The sequence below is a fragment of the Coregonus clupeaformis genome, chromosome 23, assembly GCF_020615455.1.
Source record: "Coregonus clupeaformis isolate EN_2021a chromosome 23, ASM2061545v1, whole genome shotgun sequence".
NCBI lineage: Eukaryota > Metazoa > Chordata > Actinopteri > Salmoniformes > Salmonidae > Coregonus > Coregonus clupeaformis.
Window position 1 is genome coordinate 40256678 of NC_059214.1, and position 20473 is coordinate 40277150.

Below are 20473 nucleotides of genomic sequence, written 5' to 3' on the forward strand. Positions count from 1 at the left end.
TACTAGGTCACTACGCATGCGCCCAACTTCTCGTTTGCTTCAGAGAAGTTAACATGGCGGCGTCCCTGATTTGTGGCCGATTGTCGGCTAGCCTGAGAAATTCTGGGGCCAGATCGAAACTTACTACTGCATCCAAGGTAAGTGTACGTTGGGGGGAAAAGGGGACGAAATCCGGATGCCTGGAGCTGTGATTATTTTTCTGCTGCACCATCTTCGACGTCCAAACTTCCCCAAAAAGAGACTGGGTCAAATTTGACATTCGTTCATCTCCATTGAGGCTGCTAGGACTCTGGCTATGCTAGCTAGACATTACTAATGTTTATCTCATTATCTAGCTAGTTACTTTCACTTGCTAGCGATGGCAAGATTCATGTATTAATAAACAACTAAATGTATTAAAAGACAAGCCCTTTTGGTGGTTCAGGGATTTGCGTTTGCTAACAAGAGTTTTTCGCTCACATAGTGACCTCCAACACACATAGCGCCGACGTCAGAACGGGATGAATGGAGGCTATGCGACATCGAGGCTGTCGGCATCTGAGATTTAGCTAAATAGGTTAGCTACAATAGCCAGCTAGCTAACTGTCAGATTTATAAGGGTTAGTGGGACTTTTTACATTCGAGAAAAGGTTTTGGTGTCGACAGAATGATTCAATTGACGCCCAAATGACATGTTTGATGTGTTCCTCTTTCATATCCGCAAACTTCCTGTATTGACACATCTATTCCACATTTTTGTTGTGTGTCTGTGTGCCCTCTTTTGTATGGATGTAACAATTCTCATTCAATGTCCTTGCACAGACTATGAACTCCCCCTGACATGAGTAGGTACTGTCATGTCACTGCATCACTAGGGTTCTCTCTCTCCTCTACCCCCCCTCCTCCCTCTCCCCTCTCTCAAGGTGCTGGGTGGTTCCTCCGGCCTGCTTGGGCCTCAGCAGCAGTCCCCCCACCTGCAGCAGCAGCAGAGGAACCTCTCCCTGCATGAGTACATGAGCATCGGCCTGCTCAAAGAGGCTGGCGTCTGTGTGCCCGAGGGCAAGGTGGCCAGCTCACCCAATGAGGCCTACTCTGTTGCCAAGGAGATTGGTAATCCATAGGCTAATAGGATGTGGGCAAATTGATTGCAGTAGACTAAATTGGTGATAAACCCTTTGAATTGACAGTATGCCTATATTATGTCAGACCAGGTAGTAGTGAGTCTGGTTACTTTCTACATAAAATCTTAATTGTTGTTCGACTGAGTCAGGTATGGTCTGAGAGTGGGACGTACACTGTAATCTAGGGATGTCCCAGTATAATAATAATATAATATGCCATTTAGCAGACGCTTTTATCCAAAGCGACTTACAGTCATGCGTGCATACATTTTTGTGTATGGGTGGTCCCGGGGATCGAACCCACTACCTTGGCGTTACAAGCGCCGTGCTCTACCAGCTGAGCTACAGAGGACCACCAGTATCATTGTAGTGCCATACTGAGAGCTCCGATAGAATGGCTGGAAGATCATAATACCTCATAAGAATTCAAAAGGCAGAAAGACAGTAGGGCCGGGACGATACCAGGATCACGATACTCTTTAGTATCGTGGCAAGGAAACAAAACAAGAAGCGGATTTGACTTCTTTAGGAAAACAGCCCTAATGTTGTTTGTCATCGACGGTCACATTTATTTATTTTCCAAGCTATAGCACACAATATTTTACATACCGCAGGTTTTTAAAGGACCAAAGAGTTTGGTCTGCTTCATGTTTTCATTTTTTCCATGGAAAAAAATATTGCCATACTGGTATTGTCACAGCTCTAAAAGACGTATTTTTTCTTCTTCTATATATTCTTTAGTTTACGAGCTATGACTGCTATCGATATCTAGGGGTGCTTCACTGAGTGCTCACATCCCAAAATATACACATTTCACCTCATGACCATTACGCACATGACGCATGGTGGGTGTAAAATTATTCACTTTGATTCACTTTTGCGCATAGTCAATCATAATCAGTTACACTACATGACCAAAAGTATGTGGACACCATCTCATTCCAAAATCATGGGCATTAATATAGAGTTTGTCCCCCCTTTGCTGCTATAACAGCCTCCACTCTTCTGGGAAGGCATTCCACTAGATGTTGGAACATTGCTGCGGGGACATTCAGCCACAAGAGCATTAGTGAGGTCGGGCACTGATGTTGGGCGATTAGGCCTGGCTCACAGTCAGCGTTCCAATTCATCCCAAAGGTGTTCGATGGGGTTGAGGTCCGGGCTCTGTGCAGGCCAGTCAGTTTCTTCCACACCGATCTCGCTTTGTGCACGGGGGCATTGTCATGCTGAAACAGGAATGGGCCTTCCCCAAACTGTTGCAACAAAGTTGGAAGCACAGAATCGTCTAGAATGTCATTGTATGCTGTAGCATTAATATTTCCCTTTACTGGAACTAAGGGGCCTAGCCCGAACCATGAAAAACAGGCCCAGACCAAACGTTACAGTTGGCACTATGCATTGGGGCAGGTAGTGTTCTCCTGGCATCCACCAAACCCAGATTTGTCTGTTGGACTGCCAGATGGTGAAGCGTGATTTATCACTCCACAGAACACGTTTCCGCGCATGGTGATTTTAGGCTTGTGTGCGGCTGCTCGGCCATGGAAACACATTTCATGAAGCTCCCGAGGAACAGTTCTTGTGCTGATGTTGCCTCCAGAGGCAGTTTGGATCTCGGTAGTGAGTGTTGCAACCGAGGACAGACGATTTTTACGCGCTACGCACTTCAGCGGTCCCGTTCTGTGAGCTTGTGTGGCCTACCACTTCGCAGCTGATCTGTTGTTGCTCCTAGATGTTTCCACTTCACAATAATAGCAGCTCTAGCAGGGCAGACATTTGACGAGCTGACTTGTTGGAAAGGTGGCATCCTATGACTGTGCCATGTTGAAATTAACTGAGCTCTTCAGTACGGGCCATTCTACTGCCAGTGTTTGTCTATGGAGATTGCATGGCGGTGTGCTCGATCTTATACACCTGTCAGCAACCACAAATTTGAAGTGGTGTCCACATACTTTTGAATATATAGTGTACATATGGTCATAAAGGTTTATATACATACAAATTGGTCTGAGTTAAAACCTAGGCTGTAGATACTGTATAATTATAGTGACCTATTACTTTTTTTTTTTTTTTTTTACTTTCGTAGATTATTTGATTTAAATTTAAAACAATTTGTAGCCTGAAAAGTCGGGACACCTGAAATGGGCTGAAACTTTCCTGGAAAAACAGGATGGTCACCCTAATACACAAGGTCAACTTACTAAACTAGTCTACAATGTGTATTACCATGAACTTCAAATAGGCCTACCGGTAGACAGTTGTGTGTTAGAATCTGAAGGATCTGGAGAGATTCTGTATGGAGGAATGGTCTCAGATCCCTTGCCATGTGTTCTCCAACCTCATTACGCATTATAGGAGAACTCAGAGCTGTTATCTTGGCAAAGGAAGGTTGCACAAAGTATTGAATGAAGGGGTGCCAATAATTGTGGCACACATATATTTGAGAAAATTATTTGTTTTATGCTAATTTCTTCTTTAAGGTGGGTAAATGGCATTTACCCTCCACTAGACCTACACCACCGGCGGTAGCTTACCCTCTCAGCCAAGGCAATTTTAAACACATGAAAACACGCAGAATAGGTATCCTACATTCAATATAATATATGAGTTGAAGCAAAACATGTTTTACACCCTAGTTCACGAGTTCTCCATAATTCATGAGTTAATGCTTGGAGTCTTCACAAATCGTGTGACATAAAACACTACCTTTCTTTCTTTCCTTACATTAATGACATTTTATGAGTGTTTGTCATTATTAAGCATTGAACTTAAACCCTTTACGAATTATGGATCTTGAAGATCTTGGAAAATGCACTGTAAATGAAACTATGCCTACGTAAAATGTAATTATGTTTCGCTGTGAAAACCATTCTCATGGGCACATACATCCCAAATAATGTAGGCCTATGTCATAGCAAAATCGAATGCTTCTAACCGAAAGAGTCAACAATTGGCCTACTTTCATTAATGTATACTATTAACGTATACTTGTTGGATGGATTAGTGGTGTCTAGCTGTGGACTAGTTGTCTAGTGATATTGTCGACCATCATCAGCTGATCCAGGAAAGAAAACAAATATTGATAGAAAATAATGACGCTTAATAAATGGTCAACTACTTCTGGCCTCGGATGGCACGGAGAATGCGCACACCTGAAAAACAAAGCAATGAGTGCTCTAAACAGCTGACTGACAAAAGCAAATAATGATAAATCAACGGATAAATTGAATGCATTGGAATAAAGGCTATTGTTATCAAGGACACAATGCAAAGAAATTGCGAAAATTAGGAAGTATGCCTACAAAGGAAAATCTATGCGTGAAGGAGCTTAGGCCAAAATTCAGCATTACTGGATGGACAGTGCCGCCACATAGAAATAAATGGTTTAAACCATGACAGAGAGGTGGGGGTGTTCGTTTCATTGGGATATTTTCATATTTACCACTGTAAAACATATTTACCACTGCATTTTAAACAAATAAGAGAATTGTTAAATTAGCATTATTTAGAGACCCCCCTCAAAGTTGGACTTTTATTGCATTTAAGGGAGCTAATGTCTCATTCAGGGGAGCTGAGCCCCCCCGGCTCCCCCGTAATTCGCACCATGATGTATATAATCTTATATGACCATATCTACCTCTGTGATTAATTATGATTGACTATTGAAGTTAAATGTTTCCACACCCAGTGTGATTAGTGGTGAATAGTGAAATGTGTATATTTTGGGATGTGAGCACAGTCTGTTTGACCTGACGAAGATCCGTTTCGGATTGAAACATTTTCAACAAAGCGGTGAATTGGGAGCGTAAACAGTGTGCCGGCCTTCTTGTTATTTACTAGTATTCTTTATTATCCCAGCACCTAAGTTAAGGATGTGCGTATGACCACAAACTTTTCTAATGAGTAGGGCTAAATGATTCACTAAGTACTCAATGCTAACACAATTTGTTTGGTGGTTGTGGATACAGATTAACTTGACAACATTAGCCTAGTCATTTAGGGCCTTATGAGTGCATACTTCTGCTAAAATGGTTGTGTTAGACAGTGTTTGCACTGACAATGTTTTGTGCAGTTTGTTACACACATTATCTCTGTGTATAAGTGGAATGTTGGGCATGTCTGTAACGGTTACTGTCTCTCTCGCTCTCTCTGTGTGTGTGTCTTAGGCACCAAGGATCTGGTGGTGAAGGCCCAAGTGTTGGCTGGAGGCCGAGGCAAAGGCACATTCGAGGGAGGGCTGAAGGGAGGAGTGAAGATTGTCTACTCGTGAGTGTCCGAGACATCTCCTCTCAAACTGCACCCACACTTCTACTCTGTCTTTATTATTCTCCCCCTCTCTTACAGGCCAGAGGAGGCCCGGGACATCTCCTCACAGATGATTGGCCGTAAACTGTACACAAAGCAGACAGGCGAGCAGGGTCGTATCTGTAACCAGGTGTTCATCTGTGAGCGCAGGTACCCCCGCAGGGAGTACTACTTCGCCATCACCATGGAGAGATCCTTCCAGGTGAGGCCATTCTCTGCCCCTTCACGCCTCTCAGGTGACAACAGGTGACACCGTCAGATTTGACAAATTGGGCAGTTGTGATTTAAGAATGTTGGATGTTACCACTAGATGGTGTAGTGGTAAAGGACATGGGTATGGACATGTTGGAAACGCTTGTGCTCCATGGGACTTGGTTGTCCTGCTGTATGCAGTTATAGTTCTATTCATTCAAAAGGATAATGAGACCAGTTGTCATTGAGAAATTGATTAGTTAAATGTATGATATTGCTGTGAGAATTATGTTCATTTTAATTTGCTCCGTTTCAGTTTGATTGCCACTTGCCACTCAATGACGGTGTAAAATTATTGGTACTAATAATCTCTCGGCCCCTCCCGCTGCACAGGGCCCCGTGTTGATTGGCAGCTCTCAGGGGGGTGTGAACATTGAGGATGTGGCGGCGGAGAATCCCGACGCCATCGTGAAGGAGCCAATCGACATCATGGAGGGAATTAAGATGGAACAGGCTGTTTCGGTACAGTTGGGATCGGGTTGTAAAAATACCTCGTCAGACAGTACAGAGCGCATGTCAAACTCTTGATGTGACTTTGTCTCTTAGATCACAGAAAAACTACACTCTTAAACAATACTCAACCTGAATTTAAAGATCTGTATCTATTTTGGAGCATCTTTAAACAAACGACTTGTGGCAACATTTACTGTATATTAATATTTGGTCTGTCTCGAGTTTCTCTCTTAAGACAAGGGCCCCAGAAGCCTCAGAAGGCCTCAGAATTGTGTTAGTTATCCCCTCATGCAATGTCTTTCGAAGTCAGTATTGACTTTGATACAGTCTGTGATGCTCATTCAACATGCCATCTCACTCACTACATGTCACTTAGAGTGCCTGCAATGTTGCCATGAATTGACCGCCTGTCTCTCACATTCACTCTACCTCTTATTGTGTTTTGTTCCTCCTCTCCCTCACGTCCTCTCACCTTCAATTGAATTCAAAAGTGTTTTACAAGCTGGGAATACATTTGTTAGTGTTGCCGAAGTATATATATTTTTTCGCTCTCTCATTCGGTCTCTCACATTTTCTCTCTCTCCGCTTTCTCTCTCTCCAGATTGCCACGAAGATGGGCTTCCCTGCTGCTCTGATCGACGACGCAGCGGCTAACATAATCAAGCTGTACAATGTCTTCATGAAGTATGATGCCTCCATGCTAGAGATCAACCCCATGGTGGAGGACGCCTCTGGCCAGGGTACACACACACATTTGCTTTCAAATCAAATCAAATTTTATTGGTCACATACACGTGTTTAGCAGATGTTATTGCGGATGTAGCGAAATGCTTGTGTTTCTAGCTCCGACAGTGCAGTAATATCTAACAAGTAATATCTAACAATTTCACAACATATACTCAGTACACACAAATCTTAAGTAAAGCAAAGGAATTAAGAATACAGTTGAAGTCGGAAGTTTACATACAATTAGGTTGGAGTCATTAAAACTCGTTTTTCAACCACTCCACACATTTCTTGTTAACCAACTATAGTTTTAGCAAGTTGGTTAGGACATCTACTTTGTGCATGACACAAGTAATTTTTCCAACAATTGTTTATAGACAGATTATTTCACTTATAATTCACTGTATCACAATTCCAGTGGCTCAGAAGTTTACATACACTAAATTGACTGTGCCTTTAAACAGCTTGGGAAATTCCAGAAAATGATGTCATGGCTTTAGAAGCTTCTGATAGGCTAATTGACATAATTTGAGTCAATTGGAGGTGTACCTGTGGATGTATTTCAAGGCCTACCTTCAAACTCGGTGCCTATTTGCTTGACATCATGGGAAAATCAAAAGAAATCAGCCAAGACCTCAGAAAAAACATTGTAGACCTCCACAAGTCTGGTTCATCCTTGAGAGCAATTTCCAAACGCCTGAAGGTACCACGTTCATCTGTACAAACAATAGTACGCAAGTATAAACACCATGGGACCACGCAGCTGTCATACCGCTCAGGAAAGAGACGCGTTCTGTCTCCTAGAGATGAACGTACTTTGGTGCGAAAAGTGCAAATCAATCCCAGAACAACAGGACCTTGTGAAGATGCTGGAGGAAACAGGTACAAAAGTATCTATATCCACAGTAAAACGAGTCCTATATCGACATAACCTGAAAGGCCGCTCAGCAAGGAAGAAGCCACTGCTCCAAAACCGCCATAAAAAAGCCAGACTACGGTTTGCAACTACACATGGGGACAAAGATCGTACTTTTTGGAGAAATGTCCTCTGGTCTGATGAAACAAAAATAGAACTGTTTGGCCATAATGACCATCGTTAAGTTTGGAGGAAAAAGGGGGTTCTTGCAAGCCGAAGAACACCATCCCAACCGTGAAGCACCATGGAGTGGCCATCATAAAGACCTGACCTCACCCTATAGAACATTTGTGGGCAGAACTGATAAAGCGTGTGCGAGCAAGGAGGCCTACAAACCTGACTCAGTTACACCAGCTCTGTCAGGAGGAATGGGCCAAAATTCACCCAACTTATTGTGGGAAGCTTGTGGAAGGCTACCCGAAACGTTTGATCCAAGTTAAACAATTTAAAGGCAACGCTACCAAATACTAATTGAGTGTATGTAATGAAATAAAAGCTGAAATAAATCACTCTCTACTATTATTCTGACATTTCATATTCTTAAAATAAAGTGGTGATCCTAACTGACCTAAGACAGGGAATCTTTACTAGGATTAAATGTCAGGAATTGTGAAAAACTGAGTTTAAATGTATTTGGCTAAGGTGTATGTAAACTTCCGACTTCAACTGTATATTAATAAGTATATGGATGAGCAATGTCAGAGCGGCATAGATTAAGATACAGTAAAATAGTATAGAATACAGTATATACATATGAGATGAGTAATGCAAGATATGTAAATATTATTAAAGTGACTAGTGTTCCATTTGTTAAAGTGGCAGCAGCCTCTAATGTGCTACTTTTCGTTCCCAGTGATGATGTTCGTCACGCCAGTATTAAGAGCTGGGTGAGAGCATTGCCAGTCAGTGTTAAAATCTTAGATCGATGGGAGAAGCCTCCAACTATGACTCACTGTCAATCGATCTATGACCCAGTGAACAATCCTAGTGTGAATCGCAGTACTTTTAAGTGATGGGCCAATTAGGCAGCTAAACCCCATAGTCCTGAAGGAATGAGAGGGTGTTATTGCACAACCAACTGTCATCATCACCATAGCCATACATGGCGGAGTATTGTGGCTGATGAGGGTCAAGTAAGAGGCACTTTTTTAGCTTTGAAATGTGAAAGGCTTTCAAGTGCTTATATGTACTTCTAAAGACTTATGGGCTGAATTAACCAACCCCATACATACCAGAAGAGTTGATTGACAGCAGGAATTGCCAATGATGGCCCTTTGACCCTACTGTCTTGTTTTGTACGCTTTGTACAAAATAATAAAATGCAGGACGACAGGATATTTATAAACGTACCTCTTTATTAACTAGCTATAACGTGCATGTCCATGTGTCTCTGGCCATGATCATCTTAGAATGACCTCACCACCTGGGTGGTCTTAACCAATCATTGCACAGTATGATGCATCCAATTACAATTCAGTATGGTGACACATATGAATATTACATCCCCCTTCTTTTAAAAAAAAAGAAAAAATATGTGGAACAATAAAGCGTTTCTTTTGAATATATGCTCTGTAGTTTGAACTCGAGGTAAGTAACCATTTAAACTGCACCAACTGCATCAACATAACAGACAAACAATGATTCAGCATATTGTTATTTTAGAACAAATATTTCTCAGCAACTCAGCTTTTCACTGTAGCAATGACATCTCAACATATCAAACAAATACAATACCAAAGCATTTCAAGTTAACTTTCAATAACAAGTTTACAGTCTGGAAACTCTTTTAGGGCAGCGATCCGCCTACACCCTTTGACATTTCACAGGTCTAGGACAGCTCTAGGCTTGACCTCTCTTCCTGACCTTGTGTGATATGAAGCTGAGCATGCTTCTGTGTCAGTCAACAGTTCTTGTGGTGTTGCAGGTAAGTATGGTGTATGTTGTGTTGTGTCTGTGTTTAGTCCATCCCGTTCTCTTTCAGGGGAACAGTTCATCTCGTCAGTGTGTTGTTCTTTTGTGTTCAGTAGGTGACGACGATTGCGGCGGTACACCGCTCCTTCTGCGGTGCGAACGTGATATGAACGTTCAGTGTCAGCTGGTTGGATGACGACTGCTGGCTTCCAGTAGCCATGCTCCTGGATTCTAACTGACTCTCCGTCGTTCAGTGGTGGCAGTGGTCTGGCTGACCTGTCGTAGTATCGCTTTTGCTGTTGCTGTCTCTGTGCACGTTTTGCATGCACTTCCTTGTAGCTGACGACCTCAGGTTGCAGCTGCTGGTTGGTGCTGGGGAGGATTGAGCGAAGTCTGCGGCTCATCAACAGCTGGGCTGGTGATTTGAAGTTGTCAACTGGAGTGTTGCGGTATTCAAGGAGACTGAGGTAGGGGTCTCTCTTGTCTGCTTTTGCTTTGTCCATGAGTGATTTAGCGATCTGCACAGATTTTTCAGCAAGGCCATTACTTTGAGGGTAATGTGGGCTTGTGGTGACGTGTGTGAACTCCCATGCTTTTGTGAAGGATTCAAACTCATTTGATTTGTAACAGGGCCCATTGTCAGATATTAAAGTCTCTACAATGCCATGCCTGGCAAAGGCTGCTTTCAGCTTGTGTATCACAGCTGCAGATGTGGTGCTGTGAAGCTTGTCGAGTTCAAAGTATCTGCTGTAGTAGTCCACTGTTATAATGTAGTCCTCGTTGTTCCACGTGAACAGATCGGTTGCCACGACCTGCCAGGGTCGGTCTGGGATACGGTGAGGTAACATTGGCTCTTTGGTGTTCGAGGGGCGTCGTTCAAGACACGTGGGGCATTTACCAACCATGTCCTCTATTTGTTTGCACATTCCGGGCCAAAACAAAATGTCCCGTGCTCTCTGTTTGCACTTTTCCATGCCCATGTGTCCAGCATGGATCTTTGTCAAAATCTCTTCTCTGAGACTGGTAGGAATGATGATTTTCTCTCCTTTGAAAATGATTCCGTTGATCTGTGATAGTTCGTCACGATGGTTCCAGAACTCTGAGACGCTCTGAGGGCATTTTCTCCTCTCCTCAGGCCATCCTGACTGTATGACTTTCCTCAGCTGTGTGAGTTGTGTGTCTTTTTCTGTTTCTGCTCGGATCTCCTTCAGTTTTGTGTCACTAACTGGTAAGTTGCTGTACACAGTGTGCACCTGCATGTCCATGCCTTCACTGAGGCTGCTGTCCTTGTAGGTAAGAAACTTCCTGGAGAGTGTGTCTGCGACAGGGATGTCTTTGCCTGGACGGTGAGTGATTGTGAAGTCGTATTTTTGTAGTTGAAGGATCATTCTCTGTAGCCTTGGCGGGGCTGCGGCTAACGGTTTCCTCATGATTGACTCGAGGGGCTTGTGGTCTGATTCCACAATGACTTGTCGTCCATAGACATACTGATGGAAACGCTTACATCCGAACAGAATGGCGTACAGCTCCTTTTCGATTTGAGCGTAGTTGATTTCACAGTCTGTGAGAGATTTGGAAGCGTAGCCGATGGGTTTTCCTTCTTGCAGTAGCACTGCCCCTAGTCCATACTTTGACGCGTCCACCTGGAGTCTGAGCTCTTTGTTGGGGTCGTAGTAGGCAAGGATTGGTCCTGGTTCTCTCGTGATCAAGTCTTTCACTTTCTGGAAAGCGATGTCGTGTTGGTTGTCCCAGAGGAACTCACTGGACTGCTTTAGCAGCTGACGCAGGGGTGCATTAGCATTGGAGAGGCTGGGTGCGAACTTGGCTAAGTAGTTGACCATGCCAAGCACTGTTTCCAGCTCTGCGCGGTTCTTTGGTGGCTCCATTTCCTTTATGGCTGAGATCTTCTGCGGATCTGGCTTGATTCCATTCGCTGTGAGAAGATGCCCGAAGTAGCTGACCTCTGTAGCGCCGACTGTGCTCTTCTCGGGGTTGAGCCGGACTCCTCTCTCGCGGGACCTTTGCAGCATCGCGCTGAGGTTTCTGTCGTGTTCCTCTTTGGTTCGACCATAGACAAGGATGTCGTCCCACAATTGCCACGACTCCGTCGAGGCCTTCGTACACCTCGTCGATCTTTCGCTGAAACTCGTCTTGGGCTGAGATAATCCCAAAAGGCAGGCGACGGAACCTGTAGCGTCCAAACGGTGTGTTGAACGTTGTGAGCTTAGATGACTCTTCTGTGAGCTTGATAGCCCAGTAGCCTGATCTGGCGTCCATGACACTGAAGTAGCGTGCGCCCGCTAGCTTGTGTGTGATGCCATCTAGCGTCGGTAAGGGGTAATGGGGGCGTTTGATAGCCTTGTTCAAGTCTCTTGGGTCGAGACATACTCTGAGCTTGCCTGTCCGTGGTTTCTCCACCACCACTAACGCGTTGACCCAATCCGTCGGTTCTGTAACCTTGGTGACGATGTCAGATTGCTCCATGCTCTCCAACTCTTTCTTCAGACGGGCGCGGAGAGCAAGTGGAATCTTTCTCGGTGGGTAGATCACAGGGGTTGCGTCTGGGTTAAGGTGAATGGTACATTCTCCTGGGAATAGTCCTATTCCTGTAAAAACATCAGCAAACTCCTCCATGACATTCTCTATCTCTACTGGTGCTGTCACTGATAAAACTAGCTTGATAAGGTCCATGTCTAAACATGCTTTAAGACCTAGCACTGCAGGTGCTCGAGTGTCAACAACGTAAAAGTCCAACATCATGTCCCTTTCCTTGTATTTGCATTTGAGAGTGCATGTGCCTTTTACTGGGAGCTGTTCACCACCATAACCAGTCAGTCTGCGCGTGGTGGGCTGTAGCTCACACTCAGATGTCAAGCTTCTGTACTTACTCAGAGGAATAATGTTTACTTGTGCACCAGTGTCTAGTTTGAATTTTAGCTCTGTGCCTTGTCTTCCTATCTCAATGTCAGCAAAGGCTTGCTCTGTCTCTGATATCTGACTTTTCTGTGTCACTGAATCAATAAACAGTTCATCAGCATTTGACTCTTTGATTGACATTTCATCTTCACTCACTGTATGTACTGTTTTTCCACGGTAAACTCTGCACACTTTTGCAAAGTGATTCCATTTTCCACATTTAGTACACTGTTTGCCTTTAGCTGGGCAATTCCCCTGTTCGCCATGCACTTTGTATCCACAATATCCACATGTTTTGGGGCGTTTGGAGTCTGTGTCGCTCTGTTTTGGAGTTCTGTCTGTCTCCGTTCTGAAACATGCTCTCTGGGCACTGGAGGTGTGCTTTGATGTCTGCCTGACTGCGTGCACTGCTTGTTCACGTGATGCGCTCATGCTGCCGCCTGAAATGGTTTTCATCTGAACCTGTGCTAGCTCGTGAGATCTGGCTATGTCGATAGCTTTGTCCAGCGTTAACTCTGATCCAACATTCAAAAGTTTCTCTCTCACTCGCGGTGATTGTATTCCAAATACAATACGGTCCCTGACCATCTCATCCTTGTTTGCATAATCACAGTCTTTCACAAGCAGACGCAGCTCAGTGACAAACTGTTCAAACGATTCACTAGCGCCTTGTACTTTCTCATGGAATTTGTACCTAGCGAAAATTGTATTGGTCTTTGGCAAAACATATGCTTCAAAACGATCGTAGTATGTTTTCAGTACCTTTGATTCAGCCTCGGTAAGTGTCCATGTGTTGTAAATGTCTCTCCCTTTTTCACCGATCCAGAGGAGCAGGTAGCTGCACTTTTCCTCTTCTCCTCTTTCCTTCAGAGGACCCGTGAACATCAGCTCCACATGCTGTTTGAACTTACGCCATGCATCGGGTAGATTTGTAGACCCCCAATCCATTCGAGGTGAAGGAACTCCAGCAAAATCCATCTTTTAGTCCTTTTACTCTGACACCATGTCTTGTTTTGTACGCTTTGTACAAAATAATAAAATGCAGGACGACAGGATATTTATAAACGTACCTCTTTATTAACTAGCTATAACGTGCATGTCCATGTGTCTCTGGCCATGATCATCTTAGAATGACCTCACCACCTGGGTGGTCTTAACCAATCATTGCACAGTATGATGCATCCAATTACAATTCAGTATGGTGACACATATGAATATTACACCTACTACATCAGCAAACATACACTACATCACCAAAAGTATGTGGACACCCCTTCAAATTAGTGGATTCGGCTATTTCAGCTACACCTGTTGCCACACCTGTTGCTGTTAATTATTTATGCATAGTCACTTTAACTCTACCCACATGTACATATTACTTCAACTACCTCAACTAGCCGGTGCCCTCGCACATTGACTCTGCACCGGTACCCCCCTGTGTATATATAGCCTCCCTACTGTTATTTTATTTTACTTCTGCTCTTTTTTTCTCTCAACACTTATTTGTTTTATTCTACTTTTTTATTCAAAATAAATGCACTGCTGGTTAAGGGCTGTAAGTAAGCATTTCACTGTAATGTCTGCACCTGTTGTATTCGGTGCATGTGGCCAATCAAATTTGATTTGATTTGACAGGTGTATAAAATTGAGCACACAGCCATCTCCATAGACAAACATTGGCAGTAGAATGGCCTTACTGAAGAGCTCAGTGACTTTCAGAGTGGCACCGTCATAGGATGCCACCTTTCCAACAAGTCAGTTTGTCATATTTCTGCCCTGGTCAACTGTAAGTGCTGTTATTGTGAAGTGGAAACGTCTAGGAGCAACAACATCTCTACTGCGAAGTGGTAGGCCACACAAACTCACAGAACGGGTCCGCCGAGTGCTGAAGCAGGTAAAAATTGTCTGTCCTCGGTTGCAACACTCACTACCGAGTTCCAAACTGCCTCGGGAAGCAACGTCAGCACAAGAACTGTTCGTGTTCGTCGGGAGCTTCATGAAATTGATTTCCATGGCCAAGCAGCTGCACACAAGCCTAAGATCACCATGCGCAATGCCAAGTGTCGGCTGGAGTGCTGTAAAGCTCGCCGCCATTGGACTGGAGCAGTGGGAACGCGTTCTCTGGAGTGATGAATCACGCTTCACCATCTGGCAGTCTGACGGACAAATCTGGGTTTGGCGGAAGCCAGGAGAACGCTACCTGCCCAAATGCATAGTGCAAACTGTAAAGTTTGGTGGAGGAGGAATAATGGTCTGGGGCTGTTTTTCATGGTTCGGGCTAGGCCCCTTAGTTCCAGTGAAGGGAAATCTTAACGCTACAACATACAATGACATTCTAGACGATTATGTGCTTCCAACTTTGTGTCAACAGTGTGGGGAAGGTATTTTCCTGTTTCAACATGACAATGTCCCCGTGCACAAAGCGAGGTCCATTTAGAAATGGTTTGTCGAGATCAGTGTGGAAGAACATGACTGGCATGCACAGAGCCCTGACCTCAACCCCATCGAACACCTTTGGGATGAATTGGAACACTGACTGTGAGCCAGGCCTAATCGCCCAACATCAGTGCCCGACCTCACTAATGCTCTTGTGGCTGAATGGAAGCAAGTCCCCGCAGCAATGTTCCAACATCTAGTGGAAAGTCTTCCCAGAAGAGTGGAAGCTGTTATAGAAGCAGAAGGGGGACCAACTCCATATTAATGCCCATGATTTTGGAATGAGATGTTCGACGAGCATGTAGTGTATGGCCATGTAGTGGTCTGTCTATCTTATCTATACCTCAACCCACTGAACCCAGATTCATCCTTGACATGTACAGTACAGCCAACAAATGTTACACAGTAAAGCTATGTTACAAAACTAGATAAACTGTTGCACTTTGGACCAGGCATAAGAAAAAGTCCCCTCAAAGTATAAACGGACATCTGGCTGTGTCGTAATTAAGTTACAGGGTTATTGGGTTTGTCGTCCAATGATGATGTCAGCCATCTTGTGCTCAGCCTCTTCCTCTTGTGTGTTCCTCTGACAGTGATGTGCATGGACGCCAAGATCAACTTTGACTCCAACGCGGCGTACCGCCAAAAGAAAGTGTTTGACATGCAGGACTGGACCCAGGAGGATGCCAGGGACCGACAGGCAGCCAAGGCTGACCTCAACTACATCGGCCTGGATGGATCCATCGGCTGTCTGGGTGAGTGCCAAAACACACTCACCACTGGTTCACTGCACCACACACCTTGCTTTGGTTCACTGTAGTAACAGTAGTGATATAAATATTTTGTTATTTGTGTATTCATTCTATACACTGTGTGTGCGTGTGCAGTGAACGGGGCTGGTCTTGCCATGGCCACCATGGACATCATCAAGCTGCATGGTGGCACGCCTGCCAACTTCCTGGATGTGGGGGGCGGAGCTACAGCCCACCAGGTGATGGAGGCCTTCAAACTCATCACCTCCGACAGGAAGGTAAGGACTAGGAGTGGGGGACACTTATCACTGTAACTAACACCTCATCTCTTGTGGTCATTGAAGAACCATTAAGCTGCAGTAGGTATTCACTTATCACTGTGGCACCAACAGGCACAGACCTGTCACGTATTCCACAGGCCTTCACCCTGACTTCTAACCCCAACTGGAACGGGATGGCTGGGTATCTGGGTCATGAGCAGCCTGCAGCTTATACTAATTATGTTTTGATGGGGTTAGGGGGTAGTGGTAGGGATTAATTACGAATTCCTGATGTTTGGACCTTCAGGAAGGTTATGGTTATATAAGGTAACTTTTCAGTAGACGCATCCCCTAGTAGATGTGTCTTTTGACAGACATGTCTGGAGATCTCTAGGATTTCAGTAGGAGAGCCCACTCTGGGGGTGAGGTTTAATACTGGTGGAACCTATGGGGTGACATTTATCTGGGAGATTTTAAATGGAGGATTACTTTAAAAGGAACACCTATGGGTGTACAGGGAGGGTTCTCACCTGCTATGTGACATACAATTAGTCATTCATTCATTTACATAGCCTGAGGTATGAGGAGGTTTTTGATAGATGGTTAAAAGCTCTCTGGTGGTAGATTTGTTAATGATTCTGTTGATGCTATAGGATTTGTAGGTTTTGTTGTTAATGGTGCTGTATGGATTTTGTAATCAAGCCTTGTGATTGCTTGGTTTTGTCTTGTTGCTATGGTCAATATCTTCAGTCATGTTTTCATGGTCAACATCTCTGTTTGTGGTCCTCAGGTGCAGGCCATCCTGGTGAACATCTTCGGCGGCATCATGAGATGTGACATCATCGCTCAGGGCATTATCATGGCTGTTACAGACCTGGACCTGAAGATTCCCATTGTGGTACGGTTACAAGGTGAGACTGACCTCCCTCATAGAGTCATCGGCTACCGCACTGACATTTTGGCACTGTCACATAGTGACACACACACAGTGGGCCGTGAGAGAAGGAGGGGGTGACACCAGGACAACAATGGAGCGTGGCCTTTTAAAGGTCAAAGAGCAAGCTGCCTGTCAGGATTAGGCTCTTCTACTACTTCTACACACACACACACAACCTGTGCTGTGGAACCCTGTAGCTCCCAGCCTTATTCCAGCCTCTCCCTTCTGACAATGTACCAAAACACACAGGGACAAATTGAATGTGTGTATTCATACAGAACTCAATTATTCAGTTAAACTAAATGTAATTGGACTAAAATGATTGCCTTCACAAACAGTTTAGTTACTTACAATGAACTTTCACAAATCATAGACTTCTATTTTACTGTATGTCTTTTTGAGGTTATTATTCCAATCATGTAGCCCAAGTTTATTTTCTTGAGTGGATGATTGTAGACTGCAAATTGACCACAAGATGCCCAAATAGATGTAATATTGAACCTTCCTTACGTGTGTATACTATCACGTCTCCTTTATTATGTGGGGGAATACTTAGGAACAGATTTCCAAAATTAAAATCACTTGGAGCTGATTTCCTGATGTTTTTACAGTCTTATGTCCAACAATGAATATATATATATATATATATTTTTAAATATGATTTCTTATTATTAAATAAAACCACCCATGGGCAGCCAGTTGGGGAACCCTGATGTAGCCTATGTATTGTTCAGTCGCCTGCATTCATGCCTTGCATGTATTGAGGCACTTTCTACTTGTATGTATGCAATGCAATAATGATCCCCTACTCTAATATGAAATGTAATTTAGACCACATTTATACCAGAGCGACTTATAGGAGCAATTAGAGTTAAGTGCCTTGCTCAAGGGCACATCGACAGATTTGTTTTACCTAGTTGGCTCAGGGATTCAAACCAGCGACTCAACGCTTTCAACCACTAGGATACCTGCCTCATTATAATAGAACTGAAATGATGAAATATATGAGAGTTTAACACTAATAGTGCAGATAAAAAGCTATATAAAAGAGAACCAAAGAGCTTTGATAAAGAGAGAGGCTAAAGAGAGACTTCTGCTCTGCTGTGTTTCAGGATCCAGAGTGGACGATGCCAAAGCTCTGATCGCTGCTAGCCCACTAAAGCTCTTGGCCTGTGACGATCTGGACGAGGCCGCTAGAATGGTATGACACACACCTCTCTCCCTACCCCCTTATGCCTCTAAGCACCTTGGGTGTTGTGTGTGTTTGGTACAGTAGGTCCATGTGAATGTGGAAACTAAGGAATGTCAGGCACCGTTTGTGGGGGTCCAGAGTAATGAGGCGTGTGTGAGACAAGGGGCACCAGCAGGGTAGTGTGTGTGTGAATTGGAACTGTCAGGGTATAGTGACCGTTTAAATGCAGCTCATCGCCATCCTGCCTGGCTGAAGTGACACTGCCTGAGATTTCTGGCTTTGATTTCTGGCAGAGCTAGCAGCGGTGGCATTGAGTCAGAGCAGCGGCCCCCTTCTATCCCCTCCATGTCCCCTCTCGCTTTCCCTCAACCACTAGTCTGGCTTAGCTCTCACTGACTCCCACCATCTCTCCCCTCCATGCTCTCTTTTTCCTTTTGGAGTGATCTACTCCAAAGAGACAAGCATCAGTTAGCCAGCACAGTGGCAGCTTGGCATGACCACCCCATGGCAATTACATCCCCCCGCAATCAAAACCCTTTTAGCTTTGTTAGTGTTTTTGTCTGTTTTTAAATGAGACAACTTGTGTAGTTCCCTGCTGCTGTTTAGCTCTGTGCTTGTGTTAAACTATCCTCTCTCTCGTTCTCTCTCTCAGGTTGTAAAGCTTTCTGAGATTGTGTCGTTGGCTCAGGAGGCTCATGTGGACATCTCCTTCCAGCTGCCACTCTAAGCCATGCCCCTTGACCCTACGACTCCATCTGGACCTAGACACCCCACCCCCAACCACTCGAACAGCAAGAAGAGCCTCTCACTACTGAGCGAATACTCCAATACAACACGGCCCACCAACTTCCCTCTGTTAGTTCTGTTTCTCTTTCTCTGTGGCAAGGCTCCAAAATACACACACGTACATACAACCCTAATGTGGGAATTTTAGCTCTCCTAATCTCTACTTTCCTCCCTCTCTGTTTTGTTAGGTGTGCCAGGGCTAGTGTGTCTTGTCTGTGGCTTGTCTGTTAAAATGCAACACACACACATGCTTTTCAGATCAGACATGGGGGTGCTCCTCCAGATTATTCCAGTATTACTCGCTCTGTTGTCGCTTTCTTTCCGTAAGGAGAGACAATGATTCCTAGTTACTTCCTCTTTACCCTTCTGCCCACCTCGCTCCTTCAGCTCCCAGAATGCATAGCTCTAGTCATAATGCACAACCCCCCAACCTTGCTCTTTTCTTTGAGAGGGAGATGGATAGAAAGACCACTATCTATTTACTGGTACATTTTGGGAGAATTTGTGCTGTCTGTAAAGGTATAGCTAATTCCCCTTAGGCTTCATTCTCCTGGATCAGTGGACTAGAGAGAGTTATGTCACTGTCAGTCATAGCCACCCCCTTTAAATATCTTTCATCTGCCCCTACAGGAGAGCCTTGTACTGAGTGGTTCTGAGAATGGGAGATGAGATGGGGAAAGTTGCCCTCTATGCAGAATGTAATGTAGCTCATCAGAAGCTAGGGCATAATACTTGAGCTTGTACATTGCTGTTAGAAGGACCTCTCTTATGTCAGTCATTTCATTTCCATGCTATTTTAAATGCATAGCTGGATAAAAGCTTTCTAGTACTCTCGTTTTGAACTAGTAAGAGTTATATTCTTTGTGTGTGTGTGTGTGTGTGATCTAAACTACTGCCTATCTGGTTGTCAACATGTTTATGTATTAGTATTTTCCTTCCCCTATAAGAGCCTGCTACAGTGTATGTAGTCTGCCACTATGTCATGGGAAAAACCTTTCTCACTTCATATGACAACACAAATGGGGGTGGGCAGTGACCTCCCAACTCAACTGTTAAAAGATTGTAATTAAGTCCTCTCCATATTTCTCTCCCTCCATTCCTCTCTCTCTGTTACTCCCCAGCCCTCAGAAATACAGTTATTGTGAGTTGTAAGACATTTATATCTTGTAAATAACGAGACCGCTGTTCTCTTCTGTACAATATTTATGCTTCTCTTGGGGAGTAAAAAAGAATAAATGTGTTTGTTGTCGTGTTTTAGTTTTGCTGCGCTTGTACTTACAATGTGAAAGTTGTCTGCATCTCGTATGGCTGTAGTTAGGTCGTTTGGCAACAAATGACAAAAACAACAGAGGAATTGCTAAAGCACAAATAAATATAAAGACCAGGCTCATGTGATGCCAAAGTAGGTTCTATACTGTGAGACATTAGCATAATAGTGTTAGATTCTTACATTTTCTACATGCCAGACAGTACATGTATTTCAGTTGCATTATAATAAGTATAGTCATTTTGGCTTCTATTTAAATAGCTGTTC

At 44.1% G+C, this 20473-nt stretch overlaps 1 protein-coding gene across 1 annotated transcript; it reads left to right on the forward strand.

The window, feature by feature from the left end:
- Positions 1-23: 23 nt before the first annotated feature.
- On the forward strand, positions 24-20196 carry LOC121536953 (succinate--CoA ligase [ADP-forming] subunit beta, mitochondrial). The gene is made up of 11 exons (XM_041844624.2): positions 24-137; positions 903-1089; positions 5264-5363; positions 5442-5604; positions 5988-6116; positions 6709-6847; positions 15606-15767; positions 15900-16042; positions 16815-16935; positions 18074-18162; positions 18806-20196. The coding sequence occupies exons 1-11, from the start codon at positions 54-56 to the stop codon at positions 18878-18880; spliced, it is 1392 nt and encodes a 463-aa protein (XP_041700558.1). The 5' UTR covers positions 24-53; the 3' UTR covers positions 18881-20196.
- Positions 20197-20473: the final 277 nt, after the last annotated feature.

Bases quoted from the DNA above. Each gene is read 5' to 3' on its own strand.
- LOC121536953 (XM_041844624.2), top strand. From the start codon at position 54: ATGGCGGCGTCCCTGATTTGTGGCCGATTGTCGGCTAGCCTGAGAAAT. The intron at 6,117-6,708 runs GTACAGTTGGGA...CTCTCTCTCCAG, and splicing joins AGATGGAACAGGCTGTTTCG to ATTGCCACGAAGATGGGCTT. The intron at 16,936-18,073 runs GTGAGACTGACC...GCTGTGTTTCAG, and splicing joins CATTGTGGTACGGTTACAAG to GATCCAGAGTGGACGATGCC.